This window comes from Leuresthes tenuis, unplaced genomic scaffold (assembly GCF_036924035.1).
Source record: "Leuresthes tenuis unplaced genomic scaffold, fLeuTen1.0.hap1 SCAF_18, whole genome shotgun sequence".
In the NCBI taxonomy this organism is placed as follows: domain Eukaryota; kingdom Metazoa; phylum Chordata; class Actinopteri; order Atheriniformes; family Atherinopsidae; genus Leuresthes; species Leuresthes tenuis.
The window spans coordinates 30,175,603-30,188,748 of NW_027325372.1; the positions used below are offsets into that span (position 1 = coordinate 30,175,603).

General features: G+C 36.0%; 1 protein-coding gene across 1 annotated transcript in view; it reads left to right on the forward strand.

Annotated features, from left to right (window-relative positions):
* The first annotated feature begins 484 nt into the window (after positions 1–484).
* Positions 485–13,146, forward strand: part of nxph1 (neurexophilin 1) — a 74,405-nt gene continuing 61,743 nt past the window's right edge. Inside the window, exon 1 of the mRNA XM_072370752.1 lies at positions 485–911. Within this exon, the coding sequence (XP_072226853.1) occupies positions 858–911 (54 nt within the window). The 5' untranslated portion in view covers positions 485–857. The remainder of the gene's footprint in view (positions 912–13,146) is intronic.

Consider the following 13,146-nt stretch of genomic DNA (forward strand, 5'->3'; position numbering starts at 1 on the left):
AGAAACCTGGTCATTTCAATGTGTAATGTTACTAAAGTAAAATGTAAAATGATTTATTACTTGCCAAAATATTGATAGTTCCATAACCTGTATATAATAATGAGTACTCTTATCATACTAGAATGTCAGAATTAAAAAAAATATAGCTGCGTTGTTGTGCCTATTCAGATTTATGGATCTCTTGTTTGTGGGGTAGACAAAGCAGGGCGCTGCCAAGAGTTACTGGCAGCGGGGTACTTACTCTCAGTTCATTCATTCACATCAAATGAACCAAACGTCGGCCAAGATTGAATGCATTTTATTTAATGGCTTCTATTTAAAGAGAAAAGTAAGAAAGAGTGGGACGTTCGCATTATATATTCCTGCTTTTACTTCAACAAATTTATTCACATTTTTTCCTACTTGTTTTCTCGCTCTCATCTAGTCCCTCCCCCATAGGGAGAATCTACCGGTTAGTGTTGTCGACGCACGTTATAAAGCGGGAAGTCCAGTCATTCTTTTTAAATTGGTGTGCTCCGACCGGTGCTTGCGGCATCTATCAGAAAATCAGGACTCAAACCAGCCCTCAGCTATGACCCTCCTGCTCCCAATACCTGGATTAACTCTTAAGTAACTGTTTTCTGTCGACCTATTTCACCCTTAACCCGAACCTGCAGCACGTGCAGCCTCAACGGCTTCTCCATCCCCAATCTCCAACTCTCAGCTTTGCTCTGCGGTCATGGGGTGCGTAGTTTCCTTTTTGCCTGGGCATCTGAGGACCTTGACCGTGCTGTGAGGTGGATATCAAGTGGATATATGGTCGTCAGAGCCGCGATTATCAGCCGAGGGAAATTAGTGGAAGTTTGAGCTCCGGGAGGATGCAGATGACGTCTAGGTGCGCCGTGTTCCTCCAGACGCTTGCACTTTGCCTGGTGAGTTATTCTCCTGGTCTTTATTTCTCTCTGAACTTTTCTCTACATCTCACAGTTATATTAGAAAGGATACTTGTTATTTTCTCACTATGAGAGAGGGCATTGTTTGGTTCGACAGTGTGGAATCCACACACATCTGCGGTCGGACAGAGGAATTCTGTTCGGGAATTCCACATTATTGCATCTCACATTAGGCTGCTTAATATGGCATATGTGTAAGGGAAAATTTTTCCATATTTTATCTAACTTCTTTGTAACTTTATTGAGGAATAATCAGAGGAATAGGCACCAGGTGGGTCTTTTCTGTACGAATTTCTGGTATGTGTAAAATTGAATAATTGATATTGCCGAGGAGATCTTAATTTCATGCATTTGAAATGGTTCAATATACCTGATACAAGATGAAAGATTTTCAGAAATATTCTTTTTTTAAAGAATAAAACGACTAATAAGATAAAAGTATCTGCTCAAAACAGTGACCAGTACGGATGACAAGCATTAAACTTATCTCAAGAGGGCGCCCTATTAAAGTGAAAAATTCTTAGTCACGGTTCAGTTACCTGACGCACATCGAGCAGCCGGTTTGACTGGAGACCAATTACACACTCGTGAGATTATTTAAAGTATTAAATGAAAAGACTAACAACGGCCACCCACAAAAATGTACAAAATGAAAAAAATACTTCTTATTGTACACACAATCTTGAAAATACTCACTTTTGACGTATTAGTTTAATATAAGTGTAATTCAGAAACTGGCAGTGGGTCTTTGTTGTGTGACTCTTGTCCTTGACACACAAAAAAAGCAATAATGCTCTAAACCTTCTGCAGAAATGGAATAAGAGAGGAGAAAATAAACTTAGTTTTTTATATTCTGTACCTACTTCACATAAAAAAAATGAAAACAGTGTTTAAATCCCACTGTTTAATAATTAGACATGGTTCTCTGAAGATACATTAATACCTGTCTTTCTTACTCATGACAAATTACTATAATATAATTTATAAGTTATACCTGATGATACACCATATCCAACTGGTAGATTTCACTAAAAAAAGTGTAATCATCAAGGAAATCTGCCTACCTAAAGCAAATTTAGAGAAACGATCATGAAACTTCTCAGTACATATATACATATAAGATAAATATTAACAAACTTTTTAGTTGGCATTATTATACAATGTTGCTAAAGTAGGTTTAGCATTAGAATATGTGTGGTTTCTTGATTTATTGTTTAGAACAAAAAAAAAAGAAGAACTAATGCACACCTGATGGTGCGGAGCTCTCCATGGCACCAAAATAATTTCAGCACTCTTTTTCCATCAGACATACACAAAGAATTGATTGTGATCTACAGAACCAGGAAATAATGATAGATGTGACCATAATGACATTTCGTTATTAAAAAGATTTTTTAAATGGAAAATTATACTTAGAACTTTCTCTGGTTATTGGTTTTTTTTTCCAGCATAGTCAAAATTGTGACCACTCTTCAGCTTTTTGAAATGTTTCCCCTGATATCTTTAACTTGACATTAAACTATTTAACTAGACATTAAACAGCGGTAAATTCAATACAGTATTACTACTCCGTCTCTGTGTGTGAGTTTTAAATTATGCATATTGGAGGTGCCATTTCTCTTTCCAAATAATACCGTCAACAGTTAATGAAGCTTTTTGGGCAAACCAGTGACATATCCTCAGCAGCGGATATTAAAGTTGAACTTTGACAGTTTTTTTTTTATGTTAAATGCTCTTGTATCTGCTCAAGCTTTTTGTCTTGAGAGCTCTGCCTTGACCTTGACAAGAGCACTGCCCAGGTAGATCGCTGACCAGTAGCCTGTAGAGTGGATGATCACCTAAGTCCATTATATAATAAGCAAGCCTCTTATTTTTCCTGCTTAACAGAATTTTATGGAAAAATAATAGCAAATTTTGTAAAATCTCTTTTATGGGAGTGTTTGTAATTTATTTCTGCCAATTATGATACATATAAATTATGTATTGAATGGATCAGTTTTTTTACTTTAAGATTTACATGTGTTTCAGAAGATTTAATTTGCAGTTAAATTGCATTTAATTTAATTTTTTTCTCGTGTGGGATTTTCTTCTTTCTTCTAGCATGTCAACAAGTTGTCATGTATAACAATATTTTGTATTGTAGTTTTGATATTAGGTCAGTTCATCTATACACGACAGACTATTTACAAATGTAAAACATTTTAAAAGCAGAGATTTCAGTGTAGAAATGAAAAGGGTTATCATATTTGTTCTTTTGGCTGAAAAACTGCATAAGGAGCACTTTTTATTCTTTATCTATATATTTTATGTATACCTGTGTTGATTCTGCAATAAGTCCAGTGAATTAGCCATTGTGGACTTTGTGGTCATCCTCTTTATCATCATCTAATAAATTTGGCTCCTCATAGGGAATAAACAAAAAGGTGCAGACTGGCTCCTGGTACAGAATTTTAGTCAGGGCAGGGAGGTCTCTCTGGCTCTCGGCAACACCACTGGCACATCCGTAGCCCCTCTTCCCTCTTTTTTCCCTGAGGGCAAACAGATGCAGTGGTCCCACTGCTAGCAGTCACTGATGTCACCATAAGTTGTTAATATCAAATGGTGCACAGATGTCAAGAATTCTGCATAGTGGATTATGAAAAAAAAAATGAAATTACCAGTTAGATCACTACTGCCCAGTTCATACAATGAACACCTAGTGATCACCACCACTCATCTTCCATCCCCCAACATGTTAGTTCACCGACCTCTAAATGAGCTGATAATATTATTGAATAATAAAATAATGAAAAAGCTATATATTTGCATGAACTATTTCAAACTAAAATAAAAAGCAGACCAGTAATAATTCAGTTATATAGAAAATGGCATTCGTGTGAAAGCCTGTACTTACTTGAACAAATGCAGCACATGGTCAATTAAATGAGAACTGTTGAGTGTGTGTAGTGTTATGTGTTTCAGTCTAAGTGAATATTTCTCTTAGTCCCTTGTTCAACCTTTGTGCTACTTAGCTTTTAAAACAGCATGGAAGCTTCACTTAAGACATCGATACTCGGCTACTGAAGAGAGAACAGTACAAAAGGGCTGAGAGTTCAATCTCAGAGATTTACAGTGCAATTCCCCTGTTTCAGTTGCCAGTGCATTGTCTTAGCTCTGTTACTCTGCTCTGTAACATTAATCAGACTGCTCTCAGTGACTCTACTGCCCCTCAGATGACAAGTGGGTCACAGTTGCATCAAATGCTGTATTATAGATAAGGAGTTTGGAAACTTTTCAGTGAAACTGAAGGAGGTTTTATGTGTTTTTGAGAATGGTCCACAGTAAAGTACTTAGGTGTTTCACAGAATGAAAACTGCAGATGATCACTCCATTTGCTGTAATTTCACTTATGAATGACATTTCTTATGTTTCTCTCACATTGCCTTTTTTATTTTAAGAAAAGTGTTTTATGATTTGTATTATTGAAATGCTGCTAAAAGGTTAATGGAATCAAATTGTAGAGCTCAACTGACATTGGACATTTGATAAATCATAGGTGTTTTTTTTTTACATATATAGGCTACTTAGTTTTTTACATAAATTTACAGACATTTATCTGTAAAATAATCATGAAAAAAAAATCAAGAAATACCAAAGGTACTGTAATTTTATCATCATTACACTGTGTGTCCATAAGAGAGCACTAAAAAGCTAAACTTCATACTGTAAAATGTCCCACTCAGTATTTATCCTTGATACCTTATTCTAACAAATGTTAGAAAATCTTGGAAAATTAATGTAAGAGCCTACATTTTGCACAAACTAAATTGTATATTTCATCAGCAAGTCAAAAGTGATCAAATCAGTGTGCAAATATAAAAGATAAACAAAATATAGATAGCTATAGCATTTAAAAATCTGTAATCAGAAAAAGTTGGTATGTTTTTAAGTGACTCATTATATCATTGATATAGATGAATTATTTAAAGATTTTTAATTTACATCAATTGATTGGTTAATTTCTTAATCTACAAAATGTTTAAACTCTAATCTCAGTAGTTTGCTACTTTCTTCAAATTAGTAAAATGTTTCAGAAAATAAAGAATCAAGTCTGAAATGTAATTAGAACTGATATGATGGAGAATTGATTGTGTAGAACCTTGAAGGTGACTCACATCAAGGTGACTCGTCTTGCCTCGGTCTCGACCACATGAACTATAACCTTTCTGAATGTGCCTGTGAGTTAAGAGCTATCTGATCTGAGCTCGGTCTCCCTGAGCAGCTGTATGCTTCCAAAAAACAGCCACAAAGTCAATGATAACAGCAGCTATTGTTGTGTTTGAATGTGCCTCAGGCACTTCTGCATATATTATTCCATAGATAACTATTAAAATCCATAATGAGAAAATGAGAGACTTCTCCTTTGGATCTGGATCTTTAAATTGTGTTCAATTTGAAAAGTCTTGAAAAATAATCACAGAATGACCACCCAGTCTGACTTTACCCTGTCTTTTATTCCCATAACAGACACGGGTATTAATATCAGTGAGTGTGTGTGTATTTAGTGTATTTAAAAAGGTAGGAGTCTGTGATTAATGACTACAGCCTCTATTTTTCTCTTCATACTCTGTTCTTGATTTTCAATGGCATTTTTAGTTCAGAGGTCAAAGTGAGAGCTGATTGTTGAAGGGAGTAGTTCCACTGCTTTCGACCTGTGTTTGATCCTGAGGGAAGTTTTAATCACCTTGTTTCTCTCTCTACATTGAGATATCCTTTTATAGCAAAGTGTATGACAGCTCGAAAGCAGTGCTTTGAAGCAGGTAAGGGGGAGGAGTGTCTATGAAGTAAGGGAGCAACTAGATAATCTTGTACAGCCATTTCACATCTTTAGATACTCCAGTGACTGGAGTCCAAAGTATGTTTTTACTTTTCTTTTTTTTTTAAATGAAGATTTAACATTTAAAATCAACCTGAATAGTAGATAATAGGAACCTAACAATGGTGCTGCAGTGTTGTTTATATTATTGTGTAAAGCTTCAATTTTTTTCATTTAAGTAGTTAATTAACCACAGTTATGTGAAAATCATGGGTTAATTAAAATAACATGAAAAGTTTCTGAACTTTAAAACTTTGTGCCTGTGACTCATTTTGAAGTACACTGACTTTTGTTATACATATTCTGAAACTACCTTGGAGTGCCTGGGGGTTGAGATAGTTCCAGCACCAATAGCAATGCCAACAAATTCATGTATATTGCTGTACTTGTGCAGGGCTCACAAAGAGATTTGTTTTAACAGTGTTATTACATCCCACAACTGCGGGGGAGCCAAGGAGCAGTTGCCATATTCTCAACTGCTACATTAATCTAACAGCTCAATGTTCTCTTCAGCTTGGTGGAGACTATTGTATTAGTTTTACAGACCACAGCTTTACTGTTAAGGCTCAACTTTACTTTTTTTATATGGCTCTCAAGGTTGCAGTAAATCTATGCATTTATTTTTCCTTTTCACAATTTGATGAAGTAAATGACTACATAATATAACAAAATGCTTTGATATTCCCAGTGGGAATATCCATCCATCCATGTCCGTCCATGTATTTGGTCCAAACTTTTACATAATATCTCGCAATTGAAAGACTGTCGTGTTATCACTCGTTCTGCAAGAATGTGAAGTAACTAAGAGGTTTACAATATTTTTAGCTGTTTCCCAAGATGCAGCACATATGAAAATTGTAATCATAATTAGTGTAAACTTTCTCATGTTATATACAGTCAACCTTTGATGTAATAGGCGCTGATTACTTTTAAATGTGGTTACATTTGAAGTGCTTTGGATGTAAAGTAAGATGTAACATATTCTTTTATAAAATATGTTTTGTGCCTTGTTTTATTTTGTGACGTAACAGCTTACATAACTACATGACATTACACTGAACACAGGCACATATAAGCAATTAATGATATCCTCATGATTACTAAAGCATACAAAATTACTGTTTTGAATGAAATTTGAATTAAGTTTAAAAATACCTGTCTTTGTGAAACTGACATGAAGTGACTGAACTGAGATGAAAACTTTATATATATATATATATATATATATATATATATATACATATGTGTGTATACACATACATTTTTTTTATTCTCATTCCACAATTTCTTTCAGTTATAAGAATCATATGTTCTGGTGAGGCCTAATTACTTGATCATTTCCACACAAGAAGGAAAAAGTGCTTCACTGTCAGTTGCTAGACTAAATTTAATCAGTTGCAGCAGAAAGATGTTGTAGTGGTGTTGTAGTAATGACACAGTAATGAAGAAGGCAGTAGATTAGAAATAGCATAATGGCGGATTGCCTTGCTTCCTAACCTAACCTAGGCTGACCAGTGAAATAGAGCAGGCCAACAGGTAGCAACGGAAGCGGGGGGTGGGGTTAATGTTTACCCCCTGCCTCAGAAGTGATAGAGCTGCTATCAGAGCTCGTGTCTGCTACAAAGCCTGACAGTCACAGCACCCACTGATGGAAATTACCAGCCATGTCTGTTATCTTCTACTTAAGATCTTTCCATCCTGTTAGGCTACATTGACTTGCTATATGAATGCTGTCGCCTTGCTTGAGGATACGGATGGAAATTTTACAAAAAAAATAAATTAAAAAAAATCAATAAAAACTCCTCAATAAAAACAAGAGTTTTGATCCATGTGTAGGCTGAAAATATTAGAGTGAATTGTGGGGTGATTTTATTCAGCAGTTTAAAAACTTGCAATGAACCCAACTTTGTCCTGTTTTAAGAAGATTTAGAACAATTCTATTAGTTTGAGATTAATTGTGAAGTTTTAGAATCAAATACTACCTCAAAATAATAGCAATACAATTTCATTCTAATTACTGAATAAAATACTGGTAATTTAACATTTTGTGACCTAAAAAAAAAGCACCATGTTAGAGAAACATTTTTAGCCATTTTAAACTGGCATTATGGCGGACTAAAACTGCCATAATAATTAAAAATAAATGCAAAAACAATTTTACAATAAATGACTCAATAGACAAACTGATATGCCTATAGATCCCAATAAAGAAGAAATTCAAATCTTTATTATACATTTTTCTGCTTTTTTCCTAACTTTAGCCTTTCAGTTAACCTTGTTTTGTTTTATTACCCCGACTTATTTACCTACATTTTCTATTTAATTATTTTTTGTTCAATTTGTTGTTTTCCCTCACATTTTCCAGATTTATTTATTCCCCCCAAATTATTAATTTCTGCATTTAGATGCAGCTGTTGCTCAGGAAAAAGAGAGGTCATTTCCAATTCCCGTCTTTCCTGGACCACATGTCAAAGTGTCTTGGGGCAAGCCACTCAACCCCACATTACCACAATGCATACATAGGTGTGTGAATGTATATGACTGAGAAATAGCACTGCGTAGCCCGTAATACTATTAGTCTTAGCAGTTCCTTATGAGTGAGTATGTTAATCCAGAATGGCAGAACAGATAGTTTATACTATGATAGAAGTAGCATTTTTTTTTAACGTGACAGTTTCTGTTCTCTCAGTTACTGATCAGTTTGCCTAAAGTATAGCTGTTCTTTATAGAGTTAAAAGAAACACTACTGCTGACTGCTTTTAGGCCATTGTTCTGACTGCAAGTTAAGCTAACTGCCTTTCGTTGGCCTTTCCCACTTCCAGTCTCAGTGGCTACGTAGTGAAACGGGTCTCCCATGACACAATCTCAAAAGACAGCCTAACTTATTTGTATAATGAATCCGAAATGCAAACAATTGTAAGAACAGAGACAGAAAAGTAAAAAGAAAATACTAAAATAAATACAGAAAAGGATGAAAAGCAATAATACAAGGAATGAAATTTTCCATCCATCCATCCAATTTTCTATACCAGCTTAATCCGTCGGTCGGGTTGCGGGGGGGCTGGAGCCTATCCCAGCAGTCATCGGGGGAGAGGCGGGGTACGCCCTGGACAGGTTGATATGTAAATCACTAAGTAGATTTTAAAAAGTAAGATGAACAAAAAAGAAAACAATGTAAAGTAACTGTAAATGAGCCTATCCCTGCTGCCATTGGGTTAGTGGCAAGGTACACCTTGACTAAGCTGCCAACGTAGACACAAATAAGACAAACAATTATACATGCTCACACTAATGGTAATTTTAGAATAACCAGCTAACATAACACACATGTTGGTGGACTAAAGGAGGAAGGAGACAACACCATCATGGAGCCCCCTTTGGATTTGATCCAGAAGATTAAGATTTGTTTGGATTATTGTGGTAATTGGCTGTATAGATATAATATTAAAAATATTGCAGATTTTTTTGTATTAATATTAGGAAAACTTTTTTTACTGGCATCATTGTTTTTCCTATCTCAAGTCAATTGGAGTAGCAACATCGAATGGCCCTGATCTCTTGAGCTTATATTGAGATAAGCATGATTTCTGCCTGACCTTTGCAATTTGAACCCGTCCAACAACATTAAAATATACTGGAAATGTAAACCAAAATGGGAAGATCAAAGGTCCTACTTTCCCATTGATGTTGTTTTGAACTGCTATGCTGATAGAATCTTTCAGGGAGCCAATATTGGGCATTTAAACAAAATCATTGAGGGTATCTTGTATTGATAGAAAATATATTCTACTACAATTAATATAACATTATTTCAGTAATATATGTAATATGTTGCTGCTGTCCTGACCAGGAAACGTGTATTAATTATCTTAGTTACAGTTAGTATTTTCTTTCAACTTGTGCACGGTTTCCAGTCACAAACAGACACTAAGGGTGTGGGTGACAGCTGTCAATCAGATTCAGCAAGATGAAAGTTATCCTTTAGGAAAGGAAGAGGAGAAGGCCTCTCATTTGCCACTTATCTTTTTTTCCTCATTTGCCACCTCTCACTGTCTCCTTGTTTGGTTATCTCTCTCTCTCTCTTTCTGACTTTCTATATTCTCCACATTCTTTCTTTAGAATCAAATGAATAGCACTTTTTATCAAACTAACATTTGACTTCAGACACTGCCCTACTTAAAATGTATTAAGATTAAGATCAGATTTATTTGTCATACATGCATGCATACACACGAAATTTGTCCTCTGCTTTTAACCCATCCAGGTTGGCACCTGTTGACACACACATGCACATGCACAGGGTCACACACTCATAGAGACAGATGCCATACATCTGAGTGGTGGGCAGCCATTCACAGCGCCCGGGGAGCATGGGGGTACAGTGCCTTTCCAAATCTGTCCTCACGTTCATTAAGATTGAATCTTTATTCTTTTTTTTCCCAAATACATTTTGTAAATGTAACAATATGCTACAAAACAATGTTGATGACTGTTTTATAGAGCAGTTGCCCAGCACACTACAATAATCAACTGTCATGATTATGTTGCACCCAAATGAAGAAAACTATTCCCATTGCACAGTGATAGAAAAAATTCACACTTCTGAAACAAATTGCTGGCCTTTGAAATAAAGTACAACGTACAGAAATTACTTCATGTTATCTTTTTTATTTATGATTTTCATTTTGAAGAGTGAGGCAATGCCTTCTTAAGAGCTTAATATAATTGCTTTTTAACCTTGTGTTCATATAAGCGTTTGTTGCCATTGTTGGCATAATTGTTCATAATGCCTGTGTACTTTATCTATTACCAGGTGATTCCATGAGGAGGGACATACCAAACTTTGTGATTTTCAGAACTTCATGTGTTCATTTTGGCCCGATGGTTGACTGAGGCTGAATGTAGAAACAAAGAGACAGAAAGGATAAGCGTGTTTACAGCTTGACTTACAGCAGGGACGTCCAAAGTCGATCCTCGAGGGCCACTGTCCTGCAGGTTTTAGATGTTTCCCTGCTTCAACGCACCTGATTCAGATGAAATGGATCACTTTAAAAGATTGTTAAGTTCTGCACAAGCCTGCAAATGATGCGTTGATCTGAAGCAGGTGCGCTGAAACAGGGAAACATATAAAACCTGCAGGACCTCGGCCCTCGAGGACCGGATGTGGACATCCCTGACTTACAGAGATACCTAAATTGTTCTTTTCAGTGACAGTAAATATATGTCATATCATCTCCAGAAAATACAAAAGTGACACTGTGCAAGTTAACATGACACTAGAAAAAAAAAGAAGCTATATTGTTTGTCTGACCAAAGCTGGACGTTGAATGTTGAATGTACATATTGGTCAGATGAAAAAAGTCGAGCGTCTCAAAACTCGACTAACACACCCAAATAATAGTACTGGAGTTTAAATCACTCCTGCATCTGTAGCCACACACACAAAAAAAAATTAGCCATTTATGTATCAGTGGCATTGCTACGTTTATTTTCATTTTTAAATTTTTACTGAACTAATATGCAACAGGCCCGCTCAAACATGGCAACCATGATGCTTAACTTTTACCAATTCAACACAAAAACATTGCACACTATTTCTAATGATTCACCACATTTTTACCACTTTTACAGAGATATTGGCTTTTGATTTTGAGACATATCAACCCACCTGTAAAAGGCAGTAAGCATAAACATGTTTACAGCTTAGCTCCAGGATTTACTCTGTGGGGTTTGCCTCAAATGGGTTTTATTGGGAGTCTCTAATTCTCAAATAATTTAAAAGAAACATGGTGAAAAAATACTTATCTGTTCTTGAGATAATTGAGTGTCTGAAGTTAGTATCAACTGAGTTAGCCTGGCATTTCATTTTGGGCCCTCTTGGTTAGAAAATATCTAACTCAAGGAGCTGCTCAGATTTTCAGTGTAAACTTGTGTCTTTCCTAAAATGAACCCTGCCTCCTCCGTTCAGCCTTGACCTCTGAGCCCCGCCACCTTGCATTCACCCAGGAAGACCAGTAAAGCCAGATTAGCTTGGAGGTGTTCTGTTGTCAGCTATACTGAGGAGAAAAACATCTTACATCTACCTCCATCCTCGGAGGATGTAGGAGTCAAGTATATGCCATTATATTTTAGGCCAATATTAGAGCAAGAGTTAGCTGAAGACTGTGGATGTGCAGCAACCACTTTTCATCAAACTGATTTTACCAACTTCAACCAGTTTGATGCTGGACTTGGCATAAAACTGGATATTGTTGGATATCCACTCATGACTCTACTGGTCACCTTCATATGCAACATTTATATACACTATATAGTGTATATAAATGGCATGTGACATGCTCAGAAAACAAACCAGCCTTATACCTGTTTTACATATGACAGAATGAAAAGAAATATACAAAAATAACCTCTATAAGACTTTAGATTAAATTGATTAAATAATACTTATTAATCCCATCCTGTCAAAATGTATGGGCTGCATGGAGATGTGTTAGTGTGTGTGCTGTCGTTTAACAGCAACAGGGTTTCTGGTTTAAATTTCAGCTGGGGCCCATCTGTATGGAGTTTGCATGTCATATGAAAATATGAACAAATTCTCATCATAAAGTGTCATTGTATACGTTTATTGCAGTGGGCTGGGATGACCTGGTGTCTTTTTTTTTTTTTGCCTTCTTTTAAATTCTCTTTCCACAGTCAATTCTCAGAGCTCCAGAGCTGTGTCCAGGAAAGAGGAAGTCTTCTTTATCACCTTGTTCTCTTTCTTTGAGCCACTGACTTTGATGCCTCACCAGATGGATGTTAAGAATGTTGCACCTTTCACCACAGACTTATAGATGATAAAGAGTATCATACTGCAAGACTATCTTACTGAGACTTCCTTTTCTCCCCTCTTAAACAGCATCTATGTTGCATAATTGTCCAGTCTAGTCCAGTTCGATGGTGGAGGTGAGGAAGGAGGACCCAGGTGCAGACACGGAGTGAGAGCCAGGAAGCAAAAACGAATTGAAAACTATATATTTTAAAACAAAGTGCGGCAAAGCTGGAAAAACACACAAAAACCAAGCATGACAAAACAAAATCAAAATGCTGAATTAAAGGAACTAATAGACTGACCAAAACAGAGACAAGGAACTGTTTCAGTAGCACGAGGGAGAGTAATGTTGAGGATCTGACAAATGCTTTAAACAAACAGGGAGACTAAATACTGTGGGGAGAGTGATTGGTGAAGGAAGTGAGTGAAGAAATGACAGAACCCAAACAACAGAATGAGAACAAGCATTAAAAAAAACACGGATCATGATGAATGTGTTGTCTAGGTCTTGTACATTTTTTTCTAAAATCCACTTTCATCATCTTTCT